General features: G+C 49.6%; 1 protein-coding gene across 1 annotated transcript in view; it reads left to right on the top strand.

Moving 5' to 3' along the window:
- LOC147621060 (magnesium transporter MRS2-2-like) overlaps positions 1–23,655 on the top strand; it is a 131,059-nt gene that overhangs the window by 83,427 nt on the left and 23,977 nt on the right. Inside the window, exons 13-14 of the mRNA XM_086825309.1 lie at positions 12–144; positions 267–342. Coding sequence (XP_086681435.1) covers positions 12–144; positions 267–342 — 209 coding nt within the window. The remainder of the gene's footprint in view (positions 1–11; positions 145–266; positions 343–23,655) is intronic.

Here is a 23,655-nt window from a genome sequence, read left to right as displayed (position 1 = left end):
ATTCAATGTAGTGGGATTGAAGGTCACCCTCATATGTTCTACTGGGTGTTGGGCTCAACATCAACGCTAGCCTTGTCATGTTTTGTTGGTCTTATCGTTGCCTTGCGTGTGGTTCCCAATTTCAAAGACAAGCGGCGTGCTCAGGTGCTGGATGTTTAGTTTATTGGGTTGGGTATGGTTAAATATTAGACGAATTTTGTGATGCTGAAGGCATATTTTACCCATTGGCTGCATTTATGAATTACTGCATGTTAAAAAATTTTCAGGACCTTGCTGCTTTGAGGGACCTTCTCCAACATATGGATGCCATAGACGACATTTTCCAATCAGTTGCTAGCCAAGGTTTGAGCTACAATATACTGTTTGTACTGTGATTGAGTCTCTATTTTCTCTATAGCAGCATTACTGTAATGAGGAGTGTTTCCTGTACCATGGAGTTTACAATGAGCTGGGTGTGAGCCATGGTAGGTTTTCAAAGCATTCCATCTCCATAGTCACATGCAATGGCCCTAAACCTCCTAGTGTTGGGTCAGTAGCCATTTCCATTTCGATTTCTATTCCATGTGACTGAAGGAAATTTTGCTATGTAGCAGTTATTAGATCAAGGTTCGATATTATTGTATTCAAGTTTTGTTAAGCTTGCTTTTATAAAAACACACACACACTTTTCTTAGTGAAACCACTGATCACTTTTTTTTTTTGGGTGAAAACCATTGTTTCATTATAAATGCAATGTACATTCATAGCTGCCCCAACATGGAGCAGCTACTACGGGAAAACTAGAAACAGTGATAAAACACGTCCAACTAAGCTGTGGAAAGGTCTCTAAGAAAGTGGGCATCTTGAAGAGACTGGAGCAAAGAGAATCTGAAAAAGGCGAAGACATCCACCGAAGTGTGCCCAAACAACTTGAGTGTTGCGGGCATGGTATAAACTCCATAAGGCCCAATAACGGCACCACGAAAAAAAGAGAGCATAATCGGGGGTAGACGGATATCAACCAAATACCAAAAGTGCCTGCCAAAGGAAATTGGGCATGGAGAAGAACTGTCAAGCGAGCCAGGAAATCTCGAGCGGCAAGACAAGCCCGCAGGACCATCTCGCGCGGATGTGAACGAGTAGGGCAAACTAAGGAGGCGAAGACATCCACCGAACTGTGCCCAAACAACTTGAGTGTTGCGGGCATGGTATAAACTCCATAAGGCCCAATAACGGCACCACGAAAAAAGAGAGCATAATCTGGGGTAGAGGGATATCTACCAAATACCAAAAGTGCCTGCCAAAGGAAACTGGGCATGGAGAAGAACTGTCAAGCGAGCCAGGAAATCTCGAGCGGCAAGACAAGCCCATAGAAGATGCAGGACCGTCTCGCGCGGATGTGAATGAGTAGGGCAAACCGAGGAGGCAATACGTCGGGCAGCTAGAAGGACAATCGAGCAGCTAGAAGGACACCCACTGGGAGGGCCCCAACCAGACATCGCCACAAAAAGACCTGCTGCTTGAGGGGAAGCTTACTTTTCCATATATGATGAAGACATGTTTTCCACAACCCAAGCGGCCTATCCAAATTCCGGAAATGATTGCCATGCTCCTGAATCCATGGTTGTGGAAGAAGAAGACAGTAGGCTTTTTTGGCAAACAGATCAACAAAAGAGAAAGGGGAGTAACTTGGCAGCTCCCGATCAAACGTCCGATCAAGCAGTGGAAGAGGAGAAAATAGGCGAGGCACCGGCTAGAAAGGCTGTACCAACTCAGCAATAGCACGCCATATAGGCCGATGATGCATCCCCATATGAAACCGTGCCCAGGCATGTGGAAAAGAGAGTGTGCAGCCACTGTTATCCACTACATCATCCACCAGAGAAATGTCCAAGCGATGCAGAAAATAAGCCTTACGAGGCTGAAAAAGTGCCAAAGGGGAATCGAAAACCCGACTCAAGTGTAGACTCTGCTGATAAAGCGAGTTGCCCGGATCCGGAGGGCGTCCAGACCAAGATAAATGTGCCAAAAGCTACTGCCAATCGGAAAGCAAACGGGTAGAAAAAGGACAGCCAGGAATGCGGCCTTGAAAATGCCCAAAGATAACATCTGGGATAGCTGGTGTCCAGTGCCCAAATGCTGCTATCCTAAGAGAGGCAAACAAGCAAGAAAACATGAGTGTCCAGGGCTGACGCTGTTCCAAGAAAGTAGGTAAGAGCATGGCCTTGCGAGGAAGCACATGAACATGTATGTTGAGGATGTTCAAGCCCCCATGCATCTTTGGCGTGCAAACATAACTGCACTTGAGAAGATGCACCGCCCTACGGTCAATTTTGGTATGCCAAAGACATTCTATTGCTTTGGACATAAACTGCTAAATGTCCGAAGAGGACCAAGGAATGAGCGGTAGATGAAATTGCACATAAGCCATAATGATGGACTAGACAATCCGAAAGTGAACATGAAGTGACCAAGTGGAAAGTTTCCAGTAGTCCAGTGTATGGTAAAGCTTTTGAAGCACCCATTGTCTCTCCTGTGCTAAGGAAATGTGCCAACCAATGGCGCACCCCAAATGCCGCACCACATGATCACTAGCATGGTTGTTTTTCGTACAGGTACGAACCTATTTGTACCGTACCGTACGGTTCTATACGATATCGTACCGTATGAGTCCCCCTCCCCATGAGAAAAAAATTCCAAATGCTCCAAAAAAAAAAATCTTGCTCAACAAAGATGCCAAATGCCCGCAATACTTCGTAACTTTCGTGTCCACTCAGTATTCCATATGGGGTTGCTGAGAGACCTAAAAAATCTGGCAAGGTAGATTGGTAGGATGAGAAGAGAATCTTACTACATCACTTGGAGATCCCTACTGGTATAGGTAGGCTAGATAGTCTGATCCTCAAGTTATGTACGAGGGAGAAGATTTGGATTGGGCCATTTTGATCTACAAAGGAGTCCCTAAACCTATCACCCTAGATGCACTGCCCGTATTTAGATGTAATGACGCGAATATAATTTCCATTGGAGTCGGGCCAAAAATAGCAACTCTCCTAAATTTTAGGAGTGTGGTCCTTTGTATTCTAGGATAATCCCCCATTCCCAAAGCTTGTACTTTCCAAATATTTAGACATCTTGGAGTCCACTAGACTCCTTTCATACTGGGAAATGTCCAAGGTGGTGACATGCGGACTGAAATTCGGGCCAAGAGGAAGCCTTTCCAAGTCTCACCACCAGGAAGGAGTCCTCTAACAATCAGCTTGCCCATCGGGGTGTGACTCTGAATAGCAGAGTCAATGATGCCTAGGCTCCCTCTACGTCATGGCTGAATGATCACTCTCCATGCCACCTTGGCCCTGGTAGGCCTCCTGTCATTGTTGGTCCATAAGAAGTTCTGGATCAACCGCTGTACCTGACCAATACATGTTGGAGAGAAGGACAAACAAGAAGTAATGTACCACATGGTGGCAAGAAGGACCTAGTTCCCTACCACCACTCTACTAGCTAGGGAGAGCCTCACAAAATTCTAGTACAAAAGCTTCTTCCGAATGCTCAGAAGAAGAGGAGCGAGCTGCTGCTCCGGAGAGATATCGATGCCCACTTGACATCCAAGATATCGAACTTGAGTGCCCCTTGAGATCCATTGGAAAGCCTCAATTGGGCTCCCAAGTCGGGACAGGTGTAGAGCCTACCCAAAAACCACATGACTTGTGCTAATTGATCTGCGCTCCTGATTCGCGACAAAAAAGCTCGATTGCCTTAGCGAATCTCTGGAGATTCCCCACATCTCCTGATAGGTATGCTGTTGTGTCATCAGCAAACTTGGAGTTGGGCAGCTTCTCTTGAGTACGGACAGGGAGACGCAATCTCTGGAGCCTCGTCTCTTGAGCTGAGAGAAAATTGCTCATGGCCTTGGCGACGAATAGGAAAAGGTAAGGTGCCAGAGGACAGCCCTGCCCGACCAAGCGGGAAAGGGGGTATCTGTCACCACGGGTTCCCTGAATGAGAACCTGACTGTGAGAGGTTGAGTAGAGTCCAGAAACACCTCGAATCCACTCCACAAGGAACCCCATCCGGCTCATCGTGCCCTCCAGAAAGCTCCAATCAACCCTATCATAAGCTTTCTGAAAGTCTAGGAGTAGCACAATGAGGTCTTGCTGTGACATCCTGGCCGAGGTCGCCGCCTCCGAAAAGGTGAAGATGTTGTCCAGAATGCTCCGATCCTAAACAAAACCTGTCTGAGTGTCATGGATCAAGTCAGGGAGGAAAGGCTAAAGTCTCCTGCTGATGGCCTTGGTCAGGATCCTGTAGGCAGTCCCAAGAAGGGTGATGGGTCTCCACTACTAGATCTCCAATCTTTCACCACACTTCTTAGGAATCAAGTGTATCAAACCCTCTGAAAGCCTCTCTGGCATTGCACCTGTGGTCATAATCTCACTAAAGCAGCTTGAAGGTCGCATTCCATGAGGTCTCCGTGGTGAAGAAAGAAAGAAACTAGAAGCCCGTCTATCTCGGGGCATTTTCCCCTTGGAAGAGCCGTTAATGCCTCCACTAGCTCCTCTGTGGTGAAGGCAGTCAAAGCTCATGGGAGGCGCAAACCTATAAATTGGAGTCCTCTCTCTTCATTAATAGAGGCTCTCTTACTGCACACTAGCTTCTACTACCGTTATTGTTGGATCGGCATGTGTTCCGGCTTGGTAGCCTCGTGTTGGGCTGTGTTATGGCATTTGTATATGGATAATCCAGCATCTCCCCTGGGGAGAGTAAGGCCCTCAAAGCTTGTACATGATATTATTCCCCTTGGGTAATAAAATACTCCAAGGGGGGGGGTCAGCCCATTCCGGCCTCTATGCAATGTTATATGTGCAACTTTTACTCTCAGCTTTGTGGATTGTTTAATGGCTATGATTAAATGCCGAAATGTTTACTTATGCTCATGGTCAAAGTGATGCATGCCCACTCCCGCGCTTCTCGGGCGAGTTACAGAGGGGACTGTTGTGGGAAGAGTCGGACGCGAGGATGGAGAAGGAGGGAGAAGGGGGGGGGAGAAGGGGGGGGGGGGAGCGGGCGGGAATGATCCATCGGAGCGGAGGGGTGTTGGGAGGTGCATGCCGGGGTATCAGTGGGGCCAGTAGGCCTCATTGCAAGCTAAGAACCGGAGGAGGAATCTTGACGGTGGGGAAGCGGCCTCCAAACTGGAGGGGCTGGAGGGACCCTTGCAGTGACTGGAGGGGGTCCATCGCGGACGGGTGGGTGCTGTGATAAATGCTCGAAACGGTTCTTTGACAGAACTGAAACCTCATGTACTCTTTTAGCCTGGTGCGTGCGGCGGCATCCCTCAGCTTTGGTGGTCCACTGATGGCCCTGGCATGGGTCAACGGTCCGCCACTCTCTCAGCCCAGTTGTCCATGGTCGGGTCCTGATGCTCGGCTGTCTGAGGGCTTGCCTCTCTCTCTACCCTTGGTGAGGACTTGAATGGGGACCCGTGAGAGGGGGAGGGGGGGGAAGGGGAGGTGGTCTGCTAGAATGATGTCAGGGGAAAGCTCTAGCAAGGTGTCCCATCTGCTTGCAAATGAAGCACTGGCCACCAAGGCCCGAGTACTCCACTCGCTGAATGATGGGATCTCCCCGAAGGCAAGAAATGGATATGACATGGGGCATTCTCCGAGAAGGTGATATAGATGTGGAGGGATGGAATTCTGGGCTCCCGTGCGAGGGACGAAGCGGCAGTGGGAGGGGATTGCATCACTTTCCCAATGGCTCCACCAATTACCGAGAGAAGAGGACGGTATTCCTTCCTGAGGCACGTTGACGAAAGGGGGGAAAGTGTAGGCAGAGGGAAAAGTGGGGTGGGCGCAGGAAGGATAGGAGGGGGATGGGGCACGTTGACGAAAGGGGGGAAAGTGTAGGCAGAGGGAAAAGTGGGGTGGCCTTAGGAAGGATAGGAGGGGGGGGGGTGTGCATGCGGAATGAGCAGGGGACGGGCGCAGCCAAAACAGAGGAGGGGGGGGAGGGCAAACCGCATAGCAAATACGAGGAGGGTGGCGACGGCAGCGACGCAAAGTGAGAGGGGGGGTGCGCAGCCCAACGCGACTTGGAGAAGTACCCTTAATGTATAAGCCTTATGCATAAAGCTTTCCTTTGAGTCTTTCTACACGCTCAATATTTACGAAAACCATTAACTCCCTCAAGGGTGCAATATTAAGACGAGCTACTTGCGTGTCGATCGCCTTTACGTTGGGGATAGCTATCTCCTGCTTGTGCAGGCTTGTCCGGAACGAGGTTTGCTGGGGATGATTTTAGCTGCTCGATCGCTTGAAGTGTGTTCGCGTCCAAAGTACAATTGGGCACTGGAAGCTACATTTGAAAGAGGTGTGTGGAAAGCGTGGGGAGCAATTAAAGAGGACCAGTGTTGCCTTGAGCTTCGGTGTGAAAAGGAAGGTCTTGGTGGCCATCATTGAAGCTCTAGGAAAACAAATAATATAATATTACGTGGCCAATAATTAGAATAGCCATGTGGAGGCCTTATTCGCTGTCAGCAGATGTTCTGGAAAGTTGGCGAAGGCTGTGGATGCCGCAGATGGAAGCCTAGCTTCCCAAGATCCAACTATCCAATAGCTGATTACCAGCTTAGGCAAGTGCCCAACATTTCCCAAGAGTCTCCCCGCTTGATTCTTCAGAGAAAACACCAGTAGCTGGTACAAGACTTGCTCTTCTTCACCTCCCGGCTTCGATAATACCCTTTTCTTGTGGTTTCATGCTAGAAAGGGGGACAAATCAGGTTCAGCAGAAGTCTGGCAGCGATAGAGAGCTCCCAGGCATAGCAAATGTGTCGAGAAATGGCTAGAATTTGTGGTTGTACAGCTCTAATTCTGCCACACAACTTTGGGCTACCTAAAAAGGGCTGAAAAAAGGTCGTACAGCAGTAGCTATGCCACGAGAGGGGCTGAAATCAGGTATTACAGCTATGAAGGCGCCAGAAGGGGGCTGAAAACAGGGTGCCTAGCTGAGAGGAGTGCCAGGAGAGGGCTGAAGTAGGGTGCCCAGCTCTAGGCATCAAGTAGACGTGAGGAAAATGGAATGAGAGAATTCTCTTAGCTGGGAGGTGCTCTTTTATAGACTTGGATAGGGTAGATAGCTTTACATGCTAGTGGATGAGATTACATGCAAAAAGGTGAGGTTGCTTGAGCTTGCATTGCTTGTATGGTTGCATGGGCTTGCATGTAGCATGCATGCAGGTAGGTAGGCTTGCATGTGACATGCATGCATGTAAATAGTTTTGTGTGTGGCATGCATGCATGTGGATAACTTTGCATGTAAGATGCATGCATGTGACGTGCATGCATGTAGGTAGCTTTGCATGTGGAGCAAGTAGGCATGCACATGCATGAGCATAGAGTGGACAGCCTGTGAAAGTAGAGAGTGGATAGCCCCTCCTCTAATCTCCACAAGCTCTTCTGATGACTCATATTCTTCATAGAAGAGGACGACCAACTCCATGAAGGGCCCCACACTTCCACAAAGGTTCCCGGCCTCATTTTAACGAGTGTGAATTCCCGGCCCCTTATTAATGAATGCACTCAAATAAAACTCTAGTGTGCGTAGCACTTATTAACCCCTAACACCTACATATATTCCTACTACTAATGTGTAGATCTCCTATAGGATTGCTGTCACAAAAGGGGAAATGAGGAAGAAGCTAATGGAAGAGAGAAACCTACAATCAAAGGTATCTTGCACGATCAATCAAGCAAGCAAGATTCAATAGCATACATGCAAGCAAGAGTAGAGAAGAGAGGAGCTCGCAAATATTCTATTGCAAGGAAATGAATGTGTATTGCTTATTATCAAAATTGACTTAAAGGAGAGGAGGTGACAGAGGTGTGGCCAGCAATATTGGAGGTGTGGTGAGAAGGGGAACCCTTAGCTTTGTGTCCCTAGACATGGAAAATGGAGCCTCTTATAAGGATGGGGGTGCCCATGCAACCACCCTCCACCTTGTTGGCATGAGGTGCCAAGTGTTGGGAGGTATTCCATACTTGTTGGCAGGGTGGCACCCCACACCTGGGAGGGTGGCCCCCAACACTTGGTGGGTTATTGTATGTTTGTGTACTCATTCCTTCACACCCATATTAATTGAAGGCCTTGGACTGTTAGGGTTAGGGTTTGGAGGTGCTACAAACACAGGCGTGGAGAAAACAAAGAGAGAGAACACGACTCTTGTATGTATTCAGATAGAAAATGTGAAGTACAATAGCCACATAATAAGTGACCTAAAAAGATGTGTTCACATGTCCGGCCATAAAATGTGCCGGGTGGACCAAAACACTTATAAACTGCTTATAAGTGAAACTAAGCTAAACTGGAGCTAAACTAGGGGAAAAAACCTCCACTAACTGAAGTAAAAAGTGCCCCAGTAATCTACTGATGATCACTAGCACTCCTCTGGGTGCATACACAACATAAAACCCAACAAACCCCCCTGGAGTGATATGTGATCACTGTACATCATCCACCAAAAGGAAACAAATTCAAAGCAGTGCGGAATGCTTCGAATTTCGGACGTGGTAATGCCTTGGTGAAGATGTCTGCCACATTCTGATCTGTAGGACAATAGATCAGACTGATATCACCTGCCTGGAGTCTCTCCCAAACAAAATGATAGTGAATCTCAATGTGTTTCGTGCGAGCATGAAACACAGGATTCCTGGCCACGGCAATGGCACTCTGACTATCAGTATAGATAGGTGTAGGCTCCTCCACTGAAATATCCATATGAGTCATGAGATGACGCAACCAAACACACTCAACAGTAGTAGTGTAGGCTGCTCTGTACTCTGCCTCACAAGACGAAGTGGCCACTGTGGTCTGTTTCTTGCTTAGCTAAGAAATGCATGAAGAGCCAAGAAAGAAACAATTTCCACTAGTGGAATGTCTGGTATCAAAATCACCAGCCCAATCTGAATCACTGTAAGTGTATAACTGCATGTCACCCCCCTCAGGATAAAGCAATCCAAGAGACAAGGTACCCTGCAAATATCGGAATACACGCTTCACAGCTTGCCAATGTGACAACCGCAGACTGTGCATGAATCTGCTCAACTGAGAGACTGCATACTGAATATCTGGCTGTGTAGTACACAAGTAAATAAGGCACCCAACAGCCTGAGCATATGTAGTGGCATCAAAGGAAATATTGTCATCTTGTAGTGACAGTTTCATCCCAGGCTCCATAGGAGTGCTAATAGGCTTGCAATCCTGAAATTTAAACTTCTCCAGAAGTTTAGCAACATACCGAGATTGCAACAACCCAATGCCTCTGTTATCCTGCACAAACTGTATGCCCAAATAGTAGTGTACAAGCCCAAATCAGACATGTCAAATGTCTGTTGCAGTATCTCTTTAAAAGCTGCAATTTTGTCATCATTTGATCCCATGAGCAAGAGATCATCTACATAAAGACTGATGACCAGCAAATCTGTCTCTTCTTTCTTTACATACAAGGTGGCTTCTGATGGACTGTTCACAAATCCTTGAGTGAGTAGGAAAGCATCTATCTTTGCATACCAAGCTCGTGGAGCTTGTTTCAAACCATACAAGGCCTTTTTCAGCCTGCATACTTTCCCTTCATGACCATGTTCTGCAAAACCTATGGGCTGATATCATAAACTTCCTCTTCGAGGTCCCCATGTAGGAAAGCAATCTTTATGTCCAACTGGTGAACAACCCAACCACGATGTGCAGCCAATGCAATGACACACCTAAGTGTCGACATACGCGATGTAGGAGCAAATGTCTCCTCATAATCAATGCCCTTCTTCTGTGCATAGCCCTTTGCAACTAGACGGGCTTTGTACCTGTCAATGGATCCATCTGCATGTCTTTTCAACTTATAGACCCACTTAGTACCAATTGCTTTCTTGCCTTTGGGCAGATCAACCAAATCCCATGTTTGATTCCTTTTAATAGAATCAAGCTCATCCTGCATGGCTTTGTTCCAATGCACATTGTCTCGTGCATCCACAAAAGAATCAGGCTCATCATCATCCTGTAAACTGGCTGCCATAACCAGATTCAAATCCATGATGTGTGCATGCTCATTGGTCCGTGTCTCCCTACGAGTACGACCAGCAAGAGGACCCTCTAAATGGCTGTCCTGTAATGTCCTCAAATACCATCTAGGTATGTGTCTGACCTGTGGTGCCTGCTGCCCCATATTTTGTTCAGCTTTTGGCTCAATTTGCTGCTGAATTTCTGCACCACCTTCATGATTTGCTGGCTGTCTTGTACCCTCATGAGTTGGATCACCAACTGTGGAATGAAACTCCATAGGTAGTAGACCTCCAAACACATCATTTTCAGCCTGATTTGCATCATAACCAGCCATGGATATTTCTGATTTTTCATCAAAAATCACATCCCGACTAGTGAATATCTTCCTGGATAGTGGGTCATATAACCGGTAGCCCTTGCTCTCACGGCTATACCCAACAAAAATGCATTTTGTGGCTTTATCATCCAACTTCCTCCTCAACTCTTTGGGTATGTGTGCATATGCAAGACACCCAAAGATACGAAAATGTGATACTGAAGGCTTGCGGCCATGCCAAGCCTCAAAAGGAGTATCCCTGGTACATATAAGGCATCTGTAAGGCGGAGAATGGAGCCATCAATGGCTGTGAGCTGAATCTCCCCAATGCCACGAACTGGATATGAAGCATTGTTGGCACACTGAACAGTTTTGCCAACAGGGGCAAGGCCAACATGACAAAACAAATCCCTGCGAGATGTGATATGCTTTGAGGCACCACTATCAAAATACCAAGTACATGCATGCTCTGTCATACTGAGTGCCTGTGAAGACCAAGAGGCATCATAGCTGCATGTATAGAAACAGTAATCCCTGTCCTCAACAAAAGAAGCAGTCTCTGGAGGAGCTTTAGAGGCATCATTTACAGACATCCCAGATTCTTTTGCCTTCTCTTTGGCAATTCTCTTTCTACATTCTGTGATGTAGTGACCTGGCTTCTTACAGTAATGACATTTGCCCTTCTTCTTGGGCTGTCCATCACCTTTCTTGGTATCCTGAGATGAACCACCATCACCTGAATTCTGATTTGAACTCTTCGGCTGAGTTTTTCCTTTCCCCTTTTGACCTGTAGTAAATGCTTGTTCAGCACTTGTGTTCATATTCATATTCTTCCTCATTTGCTCTTCTTGTAGCAAGAGAGCAACAAGTTCCTGATACTTAAGGGGTTCAGCAGCATTCCTCATGCTGAGGTTCAAAGAGGTATGAAAAGCCAAGTAAGATCTTGGCAAAGAGTGCAAGATGGTGGACACAAGCTGTGTCTCAGGAATAATCTCATCCACATTGATGAGTTGCTCTCTCAAATCCTGCAGCTTGTTTAAGTGGCTAGACATATCATCTCCTTCATGCATTTTCTGATTTTCAAGCTCTCTCTTCAAAAACGAGATTCGAACCTCATTACGAGGAGCATACATCTGCTCCAAAGTCACCCATGCATTCTGTGAAGAGCCAACTGAACGAATATAAGGTATAATAGACCTCTGTACTAACAATGCAATGAGTGACAAAGCTTGTGGATCCCTGGCATCCCATGTCTTCTGAGCATTTGTTCTTTGAACAGGCAATGGCTGCCCTGGAGCCTGTACCTGTTGTCCTCGTCCACGAGCACCCCCTTGGGGAGGAGTCTCTGGAGCCAATGGACCTGGACGTGGTTCATCACCACTAGCAAAATCCCAAAGACCTTTTGCCACAAGCACATTTTTCAGCATAAAACTCCACAAGGAGTAGTTCGTGCCGTCCAATTTGTCTTCCTTAGACAAATACGCGAATACATCACTCTACTGTTGATTTGCCATTATGCCTATGCACAATGTTGTACCTGTGTATCAAAAAACCCAATAGCAAGAACCCTGAAAGCAACTGTACTCCACTGAATACAGTTCACCCAAATATGCCTGCACTCTCAATCCTCTGAATGTGCAGCTCAATGCACCAATGACTGAGTAGAGCAGCAAAAATGGCTTACACAGTGCCAAAATGCCCCAAAATGCCCAAAATTACTGCACCCAAAACCTTGCAAAAAACCTGTAGATTTCTTTGCAAGAAAGTTTGCCTGTAGTGCCTGTAGATTTTCACAGACAAACTAAAAATGCCCAATATTTAAAACTTGTAATGCTTACCACAGTTGTAATGTTCTGAGTTCTTTGTGATGGGAGAAGAATTAGAGTTAGGGTTTCATGTGGGAGACATACATAGAGAAGAAGGGAGAGAGAAATGAAATGATATATTAACGTCTTCAAAAGGCCAAAATGACCTATGAGACCAAAAAGGTTACAACAATTGGTGGATCTGATACAATGTCTGTGTAAGCAAAGCTAAAAACAACTAAACAACTAACTGAAACTGAAACAACTATGAGGAAAAGTACGGTACTAGGAGCTCCTAATGGATAACATCTTGGAGGAAAACTCCAGCAACAAAGGTAAGCATCATACACATCACTATCCAAAGATGTCTCTCATCGGTCGATGGCGGATATCCTCAATGTCCTCCATGGTGAGTACTCTGACTGGACGTCTCCCATGCCGTGCTAGTATGGTCCTGATCCTCTGTTGTAGTCTCCGCCGGTGTCGAGATGGGCCTCTCATCTTGGGGCGCCTGGACCGCCCCAGCTCTATAGCCCGATCAATCAGTGTGTGACTCCCCTATCACACATGTATATTTGCACTAGTACACATAGTGCACTTAGTACATTAAAAGTACTAAGTGTACTATGTACTATAAAACTTATGGGCTAGTACACACTATAAGGGTGGGCATAATGCCTTTACCCCAACCTCCTCCCACTTAAAGGCGAAGTGCCCTTAAATGAAGGAAAAGAAAAATCAGCATGTACATGATAATATACAAGGCCATATCAAGGCTGAAACTGGCCTCATCCAATGCCCATCAAGTGTCTGCAATGAGTAAATCGCTCTGGAGGCAAACTCTTTGTCAACAGATCAGCCGGGTTGTCATCCGTATGAATCTTAACAAGCTGAATTTGCTTGTTCTCTATCACCTCTCTGATAAAGTGATACTTCACATCCACATGCTTCGTCTTTGCATGAAAGACAGGGTTCTTTGCTAACTGGATGGCACTCTGACTGTCACAATGCAACAATGGAATATCCCCTGTATAACCCAAATCAACCACTAACCGAGATAGCCATAATGCCTCCTTGCAAGCCTCTGCTGTAATATACTCGGCCTCTGTAGTAGATAAGGCAGTGCACTTCTGCATCCTGGATATCCATGACACAGCACCTCCTGTGAATGTAAACACATAACCGGTAGTAGACTTCCGGTTATCTGGATGATCGGCATAATCCGAATCCGTGTAACCATGCACTAATGCATCCTGTTTGCCAAAGCATATGCACATATCCTGTGTGCCCTTCAGGTATCTCATGACACCTTTCACTGCTTCCCAATGCTTCTTGCCAGGTTTGGCCATGTATCTAGAAACCACTCCCACTGCAAATGCAATGTCCGGCCTAGTAGCAACCATGGCAAACATGAGACTGCCACAAGCTGAAGCATACGGAATCTTGGCCATATCAGCCCTGTCACTATCCGACTGCGGGCTGTCCATAGCACTGAGTTTCACATATGGAGGCAAAGGAGTACTAGTCTTCTTCCCCCCGTCCATATTGAACCTCTGCAAAACTTTGCCAATGTATTCCTTCTGAGACAAATACAACACATGCTGATTTCTGTCCCGAAGTATCCGCATACCCAAAATGTGATTTGCATCACGCAAATCCTTCATATCAAAGGTTTGATGCAGCCTCTTTTTCAAGGCATCCATCTCTTTATGAGATTTCCCAGCAATCAACATATCATCAACATACAAGATGAGGATCAATAGATTGCCATCCAAAGCTTTCTTGGTGTATAAGCAGTGATCTATGTCAAGTATCAAATTTATGATACCATTCCCTTGGTGCCTGTTTGAGCCCATAAAGACTCTTTTTCAGCTTGCATACAAGCTTCTCCTTTCCATTCACTGCATAACTCTCTGGCTGTTGCATATATATCTCCTCATGGAGATCACCGTGAAGAAAAGCAGTCTTCACATCCATCTGAATCAAGTCCAGATCATCATGAGCAACCAGAGCTAATACAGCTCTAAGTGGAATGAAGGGATGTAATGCATGAAAAATATGAGTAATCACCATGTAAACATGATGCCTAAGTGTGTTTAGTCTCTCACCAAGAGAATGGAAATAGCCTTCCACAAGCCAAGAGAGAAGCCATGAGCTCCAAGAAACATAAGTTTCCATTTCTAAAAATGATCATCAAAAGTTACAACCATGGTCCAAGTCCCCTCTTTTATACATGGACTTGTCCCATTATTAACCCTATTGAATAAAGTTCCTACTTTATTACAAACCATCCCTTCCCAAAGATTTTGTCCTCAAAATCAATAACATGTACAATCTCAAAATATGAGACTCTAATGTAATCAATGGGAAGTGGTTAAGAGTTCTCAAGTACATCCAAAGCACATATACAATGAAAATCCGGATGTATACAAGCCCACAAAGCTTCAAGCCCAAAGTGTGAGTGGGACTGTTATGACAGCCCTTCTAGTCAATGAAGACCCTTGAAAATACTTCATTTAGACTCCATATATTGGGCTGAAAATGATATGTACACTCAGCCATATGTAGCCCACATCATAATCTTTCATTAGGATACGCCATGAAGCTTGTTGGAGTAGAAAAATAGGCCCAATAGTAGACCTTCCCAAAGCTGTCCAGAAATTACAGCATGTATACTCCTTAAGAAGAATTGCCATTTCCTCATCTATGTGCTGTCCACTGCCTTCCATCCCCTCTTGGGTAACATGTAACACATAGATAGTGCCAAAAGCCTTAATCTCTTTCTTGAGTCGCCTTGGAGTGATCAAAGAGAGCTTCTTAGGTGCATTTGCAGCAAGTACCACTTGTTGCCCATGATGTAGAAAGCTCATGAAACCTTGTTGAAGGTTCATGTGAATGTCACCAAGTGAAGCCAACCAATCACACCCCATGATAATGTCGATGGGACCCATATCCAAAACCACCAAATCACCTTCCCAAGTGTATGAAGAGGATAAAACCACTTTTGTAGAAGGGCAAACCAAGCTAGTCTTCTCACTTTCCCCATTTGCCACTTGCACTTGGAACGTTGTAGGTGTCTTCTTTGTGTTGAGTTTGAAAGAGTTGATGGATTTAGAGTTGATGAAGCTATGAGTGCTCCCGGAATCCACAAGAATATGTGCAACCCTCCCATTGATGGTCCCCACCAACCTTAGTGTGCTTGGGTTCTTGCAACCCGCCAACAACTCTTGTGAGATAGAGCATATGCAAGCTCAAATTTCTGCATTGGTAGGCATGTCTCCGTCCACAAGGCTTTCCTTAACTCCACCTCCTGGATCAAACGGAAACTCACCATCCTCCGTGATGAAAGAATGGTCTTCAAGTGACTCCTCATGTGCTTCTTCATTGCAATCCTCCCATTCCTCAATGTCATGAGAGTCATCCTTGTTCTCTTCCTCATCCATGAGGATCATAGTGGCCACAATCTTCTTTGATTTGCACACATGCCCGGGTGACCACCTCTCTTTGCACTTGAAACATAGCCCTTTGCTTCTCAACTCCTCAATCTTTGGATCATCCATTCTTTGAGTCTTCTTGAAGGGTTGAAAGGGCTTCTTCTTCATGAAGTCACTACTCTTTTTGGCATCAAATTGATGCATCCCATTCTTTGGCTGTCCACCCCCAAATGATGTAGGAGTTCTTGGATTAGAGGATGGTAATGTAGAGGTAGGACCTTTCCCAAAATTGTAAGAAGTAGTGGTTGGTTTGAGTGTGTCTTTGGTGAAGGTCATGGGCTGAGACCTCTTGTACTTTGGCTCATAGAGTTCGGCTAACCTCATAGCTTCTTTGAGAGAGCTAGGCCTTTGAGCCGACACATCCGCCTTGATGAAGTGTTCAAGCCCATGCACAAACTTTTTCATTTTCATGTCTTCACTCAAGCCTTCCACGTACATTGAAAGCTTCAAAAATCTCTTGATGTAACCTCTCACCATCATCCCCTTTTGAGAAAGCTCATACCATTCTTCATGGTACCGGTCAAGCACTAAGGGTGAAATGAAGGCCAAGTTCATCTCCCGCTTCAATCCTTCCCAAGTTGATGGCGTTTTCCCTTGTTTGACCAAGTGCCTCCACCATTGATGAGCATAATCTTCAAGATGTAAGGAGGAAAATTGTACCATATCACGCTCACTTTTTGGGTAAAGTTGGAAATAGGTGTCAAGCTTGGTAGCCCACTCCTCCAACTCTTGCGGAGATGACCCGTCACCTTTGAACTTTGATAGTGAGATTTTGTCTTTGACATCCTTGGAAGATATGTGGGATGGGTTATCATGTTGGGTAGAGGGCTTGAATCTTTGCATCTTCGAGTATGACTCCATAAATTGTGCAAAGTCAATACAGCTCGCTCGCTGAAGCTCCCGCCTCCACCCTGCTCTGCGCACCTTCGCTCCCCCCCCCTCCTCGCGCCTTTTTTCCTTCCGCCCCCCGCTTGCTCCCCTCTGCTCGCCGCTGCGCCCCCCCTCTCCTTCCACGCTGCTGCGCCGCCCCCCCCTCCTTCCTCGCCGCTGCGCCTCCCCCCCCTCTTCGCCAGTTCGCCCCCCTCCCCTCTTCGCCATTTCGCCATCCCCCCCCGCTGCCGCCTGTTCGCCATCCCCCCCCGCTGCCGCCTGTTCCCCCCCGCTGCCGCCTGTTCGCCACCCCCCCCGCTGCCGCCTGTTCGTCCCCCCGCCTCTTCGCATCCTCACGCCCGCCTCCATTCAGCAGCGCCCCGCCCCCCTCCTTCTCGCTTTGTCGCCGCCCCCCCCCCTCTGGGCCTCTCCTCCGTTTTTCGCCGCCCCCCCCTCCCTCCTCTGTCGTGCTGCTTTTCACCCCTTGGGGGTTTTTGTTTTTTTCCCTCATCGTCATCCGTCCTTCCGCCTCTTGGTGTGCAGCCCGCTTCTTGCAGGTTTTCCGCTTTCGCCTCGCCTTCGCTTGAGCTTCAGACTCTGATGGAGACTCCTCCCGCCTCGCCTCAGAGGGACTCTTCCGCAGCCCCCTCGCCCGCCCCCGAGGTCATCCCCATCAGGCTTTCTCTTTCGCCGGAAGAGGAAGCGAGCCTCACCGCAGAGGTGGAACGCCTTCAGGCTCACTCCACCATCTGCCGTATAGTCGGCACTCGCCCCAGCAGAGGGGAGATCAGGGATCTACTTCAGGCTCGCCTTCTTGCAGATGTGGGCAAGATCCTGGATGTACAGCTCTTGGGCCGGGGACATTATCAGATCGAGTTCGAGGCCGCCCAGAGCGTTGCCAAGGTCCTTGCCATGAGTCCTCTGGATATCAGGGGTGCTCGGGCTTTCTTCAGGCCTTGGCAGCATGGATTTGACCCAGCTGCGGCGGAGCAGGGAGAGCGCCTCTTCCATATTACAGTTTGTTTCCCTGGTCTCCGCCGGGAGTATCTTCCGCTCCTCTCCAGGCTCGGAGCATTGGTGGGCTCGGTTCTTGAGACGGGCCCCTCAGCAGCTTCAGTGGTGGCCAGAGCAGCTGGGCTACCTTCGGTCAGAGTGTTGGTATCTGACATCTCCTCCCTTCCTAAGGTCATTCAGCTACCTAGGATAGGGGGGGGGTGGATAGATCAGAGAGTGGAGTTCTCGGGGCTCCCGAACCAGTGCTTCATTTGCAGGCAGGTTGGTCATTTGGCCAAGGCCTGCCCTCGCAGGAGACCTCGGCCCTCACCACAGCAGCAGGCCACGGATGGCCCGCCCACAGATTCGGCTCGGCAGGCTGCCTCAGGGACACCTGCTCAGGCCACAGAGACCTCGGAGTGGCAGCCTGGACAGGGGCGCCGTCGAGGGAGACAGCCACAGCAGCACGCCCAGGTACCGCTGCAGCAGCAGCCACAGTCTCAGCCTCACTGGGTTCCCGTGAGGAACAGATTTGCTCCCCTTCAGGAGGAGACCCCTGCAGCGACCGAGGACCAGGAGATGCCAGCTCCCCCTCCTTCACCTCCCCCACACCCATCCCCTCCCACCGCCTCGCTTCCACCATCGCCTCCTCCCGCCCCCGCTCCGGTCTCGGCAGCGGCTCCCTCTCCTCCTCCCTCGCCTCCCCCTCCTCCCCCTCCGCCCGCCTCGCCTTCCCGGGAGGTCCTGGCAGCTCCCTGGCGCTCACCTGCAGTCCGGAGGGCGCTGAGCACTGACCTCGCTCGAGCATCACAGAGGAGACCTATGCCGATTAGGGCCTCACGGATTTCATCTATCCGCAGTCGGCTGAGTCGCCTCGGCATTCGACAGCGCTCGGCGGCGTTTGATTATACCTTCACACGGCTTTTTGGAGCAGAGGGCCCCCATGAGCCAGCACCCATCCGAGTGCATGTAGTGATACCTCCGGCCCGCGGGGAGGAGGCACTAGACTCAGCGGTGGCCTTCTCGTTCCCTCTATGTGGACCTTGTGACCGGGAGTGGACTCTAGAGCTCGCTCTCAGCACGTTGAAGACTCAGGCAGTTGAGTTTTCTCATCACATGAGCGATTTGGAGGTTACAGATGTGCTAGGCCGACTTTGGGAGTTGGCTCATTTTGTCTTGGATCCCGGGAGTGTGGATACATCCGGGATTCGGCATTTGGTCGTGCGCATAGTTGCAGATCTGGCACGCGACCCAGGATATGTGAGTATTCACGAGGTTACTATGTCAGAGCAGGAGGCAGTCGCCATGGGTCACAGCCACTGGCGCCTGATCCGGGATTCTTGCAGTACACCGGGTGGGCAGACTCGCAGCCGTTCGGATGGGGACTACTCTCCATCCAAGCCGCTTGCGAAGGCCCGCCGCACGGCTGAGACAGCATCCACCTCAGTAGGACATCCATGAGGATCATCTCATGGAATGTACAGGGCCTTGGCGAAGCACACTTTATACGCTATCGAGGCTGCTTGAGGCAGGAGCTACAGAGATGCCTGGTTGGTGGCAGCATTGACATTCTGATGATGCAGGAGCACCACTTGGGTGAGAGCAGGATCCGGAGATATGGTTCGGTGATGCCTGGTAGATGGGACACTTTCTGGTCTGCAGGGTTTGGTCCTTTGGGTGGACAGGGAGGAGTATGCATGGTTATTGCAGATGCATGGCGGCAGGCCATTGTGGATCGAGGGATCATTGTGCCTGGTAGAGCACAGTATGTCATTCTGAGGATGCATGATGAGCTATTGGGTGTGCTCAACATCTATGCACCCAATCATGCTAGTGCCAGAGCAGAGTTCTGGACTCAGGTTACAGATGCATTGCCAGAGGCCGCACATTGGTGTGTTGGGGGAGACTTCAACATGCTTGAGGACCCGGCAGATAGGGTGGGAGGCAGTCATGTTACAGTGCACGGCACGGAGCTTGCAGCTTGGGACCGGTTTTGTATGACACTGAGGATCACTGATGCATGGCAGCATGGGGCTTTCTCCCGGTCTCAGGACAGTCTTAGTTTCTCTCGGTCGGATCGCCGGCAGGGAGGGACTAATCTATCTCGGATTGATCGCTTTTATGTGGGCGATTGGTTGGGGGAGCGAGGGGGCTCTGTCGGCATTCTTGCTGGCACCTCATTTTCAGATCATGCGCCAGTTATACTGACTTTGGAGGAGGGGACACGGGAGCCCAGCTTGCAGTTGAGGATCCCAGAGAGGGTACTTGCAGACCCCAGTCTCGCTGAGGACATTGAGAGGATCTGGCATGATAGTCAGTGCTCTGACCAGGATGCAGCGGGCCAGTGTGCCCAGGGACTCATTGATCTTAGCTCTTTTCTACACGCTGCAGCTTTGACACGACTGGGAGAGATTCGCGAGCGGGAGCAACGGCTGAGACGCAGCCTTGCTTCGCTACAGCGCCTTCAGGAGCAGCAGCCTGCATGTGAGTGGGTAGCGTCCCAGCTGAGCCAGGCACGCCAGGAGGTTAGAGAGGCAGAGGAGCAGAGACATGAGTTTTACTATCGTCGTCAGGCCTCTCAGTGGACGCAGCTTGGTGATAGAGTGACTGGGGAGTTTTTTGAGATCACTGGACCCCGTCATGCGCGAGCAGGGGTTCGCCAGCTTGGTAGACCGGATGGATCGATAGCTACTGAGCTCGGGGAGATCAGAGCCATTGCCACTGCTTTTTATCGTGACTTGCTTTCAGCGGAGCCAGCCACTGAGGATCGAGATGTATGCAGACAGACTGTGTGGGCCCATGTGCAGAGGAGGGTCACAGACCATATGCGCACAGTTCTAGGTGCGCCTCTGTCAGAGATTGAGCTTGCCGAGGCCTTGAGGGTCCTGCCGCGACATAGTTGCCCAGGGGAGGACGGACTGACGCCGGCCTTTTTTATGCGCTATTGGGACCTTTTGGGGCCAGGCCTCCGCAGGGGCTTTCAACATGTTTTGGACACTGGGGTGATGCCGCAGAGCTTTTCCGAGGGCTTGATCTATCTTATCCCCAAGGGAGAGGGAGTATCAGATGATATTCGGCATTGGAGGCCTATTACGATCCTCAATACTGTCTACAAGGTCTTGGCAAAGGCCTTGAGTTTGAGGATCTAGCCCTTCCTGGGGGAGTTGATTCATGCTACTCAGACAGGATTTGTCAAGGAGCGCAGTATCCTTGACAACATCTTTACTTTCTGGGAGGCGACGGCCCGAGCTAGGTTTCTTGGCGAGGACTTGGTCGTGATGCTTCTCGATTTTGAGAAGGCATACGATAGAGTTGATTGGGGATTCTTAGAGGGCACTATGCTACGCCTGGGCTTTGAGCCAGGATGGATCAGAGAGGTGGCAGCTTTGTATTCCACAGCTCGCAGCCAGGTGCTGATTGCAGGAGGTCGGGGGCCGAGTTTTGAGCTGACCAGATCAGTCCGTCAGGGGTGTCCGCTCGCCCCTTTCCTTTTTCTCTTCTTTGCGGAGGCTATGAGTATGTATTTGACGGCAGAGGAGGTTGGTTTGAGAGGACTTCAGCTCCCAGTCCGGGGGGAGGATTTGCTTGATGCTGAGTTTGCAGACGACACGGGCTTATTTTTGCATGGCCAAGAGGCCAATCTTATTCGGGCAGAGCAGTCGCTCCAGGTTTTTAGTGCAGCTTCGGGAGCATTGATCAATTGGCGCAAGACAGTGGCCTTTTGGATCAGTAGTGCTCCCACTCCGGCATGGAGTCCGGACCCCGGTTTTAGATGGATTCCTCCCGGCACAGCAGTGCGGTATTTGGGATGCCAGATTGGCCTCGATTTGTCACCTGAGCAGCAGATTGCCCCGCTTCTTCTGAGCATTCGGAAGAAGCTATTGTATTGGAGTACAGCTCGACTATCCTTGGCTGGGAGGGTGGTGGTGGCAAATCAGGTGCTGTTAGCGACTATGTGGTACATTACGTCTTGCTGGATTTTCTCGAGCTCTTGCATCAGCCAGGTAGAGAGGCTGATCAGGAACTTTCTGTGGTCTGGGCGGGACGGTCAGCCAGCTCGGGCAAAGGTTGCATGGGCAGTTATTACACTTCCGCTGGCTCAGGGCGGTTTGGGCATTATAGATCCAGTCGATCAGAGTAGAGCCTTATTGGGGAAGCTTATTGTTCGGGGGTTGCTTCCAGGCGCTGAGCCTTGGAAAGAGCTCCTCTTGCAGCGACTGCAGGCCCGGGCGCCTCCTGCAGGGGGTACTTGGGCACCAGAGATTCGCTGGATATTCATAGAGATGAGGAGGACAGGCCTCAGTAGAGGATGGGAGGACAGATTTGCTTTGAGTATCCTGAGAGCTTGGGAGCTGCTGAGACCGGGGCTCTCTCAGCGGCCTCCGTCTTGTGTTGAGGAGCGGGCCAGGCAGCCGCTCATCTGGAGCCCAGCGGTTCGTACAGAGCAGGGTCATATGCTGGGTTCTCGGCCTCGTCTAGCCTGGGGACCTTTAGCGGCAGGCCCAGCTCGTAGTTTTGGAGACTGGCAGGCTTTCTGCAGTCTACCAGAGGAGACCCAGGTGGAGAGGCTGAGTCACTTCAGAGGGGGGTTGATTATGAGGGATGATATTCAGGAGGCACTTACAGAGGAGTGGTTCACACCTCTCGAGCCAGTGGCCCCACGGTGGATGGGAGCCTTTACACAGTTGGAGATCCTGATTGCTGTCAGAGCTAGCACTGAGGATGGCAGATGCCTCTATTATGAGATTCAGGATGAGGGCCGACTCCAGAGAGTGGAGGTGGAGTCGCCTTTGGTTGCAGAGTGCACCTTTCAGAGGATTCGGGTAGTGGCTGCCGCTTCTCGGAAGTGGCATATTGACCCCGACCCTGCTGACGTGCTCCCGGATTGGCGTATATGGGCATATGCAGCGCGCCCCTTGGCCCGGCTACAGTGGGACCCCGGAGAGTACGAGTGGCATGATCCTTATGCATCCCTTGAGGCCACAGAGATCACATTTTTCCAGTATACTGTTCGGCTGGGACGGCATATTTTGACGGCGAGGAGGACGGTTTCTCCAGCGGCAGCGGGGCATTGGCGATTGCAGGGACTATCACAGGAGTTCCTGGAGGATTTCTGGGCTCGGCTCTGGGCTAGTCGACAGGCCCGCAGGATCTCGGCTTTTCAGTGGCTGGTCGCCCATAGGGGCTCAGCAGTTGGCACTTGGCTTGTTTACAGCGGTCTTCCGGCGGCCTGCGTCCGATGCGGCCACCCTATGGAGACACAGAGACATTGCCTTTGGGACTGCCCTCAGGCACAGCAGATTTGGCTGCGGATGCTGCGTATTCTAGCCCCCCTCTCTCCAGAGGGTATGTTTACGTGGGGTGCCGCTGCTTGGTCGACTTCGTCAGGGCCTGCTATGGGCTATGAGATGGAGCAGGGCAGTCAGGCCATCAGATTTATTAGGGGCCAGCCTCGCCTGGTTCCGGCACCGGATTTCTCGTCCGCCAGCTGGACACAGGAGAGGGATTTACGATGGGAGCTTCTCAGCAGCCTCACCATCTGGTTCACCTGGAGGGCCCGGTGCTTCACAGCCTTTGAGGGGAGATTAGAGCCACCAGCAGAGACTGTTCGGGGGATTTGGCAGGAGTTGATCCACACCCTGCGAGGACAGTACGACCGCATCCGGGGAGACGGATGAGGCGATTTTACGGCGCCAGGCCTTTCATACCACTTGGCGCTGCGGCCCGTTCTACACCCTACACACGGGATCCCCCCGTTGGCACTACAGGCCACCTGTTTGGCTCTTTCCCCCCCCCTATTGTATGATTTAGCCGCTCAGTCCTTTAGACTGATGCTTGTATTTTGCAGCACCTAGGGAGAGTCTCCCGGGCTGCCATGATGTATTCACTGCTCTTCTCTCTGTTAGGAGCAGGAGAGATCTCTTTTGTAGCCCTACGGGCGTTTTTTACATAACTAATGAAAGGATCTTTTCTCGGAAAAAAAAAAATTTGTGCAAAGTCTTTGTAATCCCTCTTGATGATATTCGACAATTCCATCCACTTCTCGTGAGCATCCCTTTGTCTTTGGGCAAAGGACATTTGATTCCAATCGAGTGCAATCTCCTCATCATTCACAAATACCTCATCCTCTTCCCTTGAATGCATT

The sequence above is a fragment of the Cibotium barometz genome, chromosome 31 (genome assembly GCF_041138505.1).
Source record: "Cibotium barometz isolate CiBa-2024 chromosome 31, ASM4113850v1, whole genome shotgun sequence".
In the NCBI taxonomy this organism is placed as follows: Eukaryota; Viridiplantae; Streptophyta; class Polypodiopsida; order Cyatheales; family Cibotiaceae; genus Cibotium; species Cibotium barometz.
Note: the sequence above shows the minus strand (reverse complement) of the source record. Positions and strands in the feature narration are given on the sequence as shown.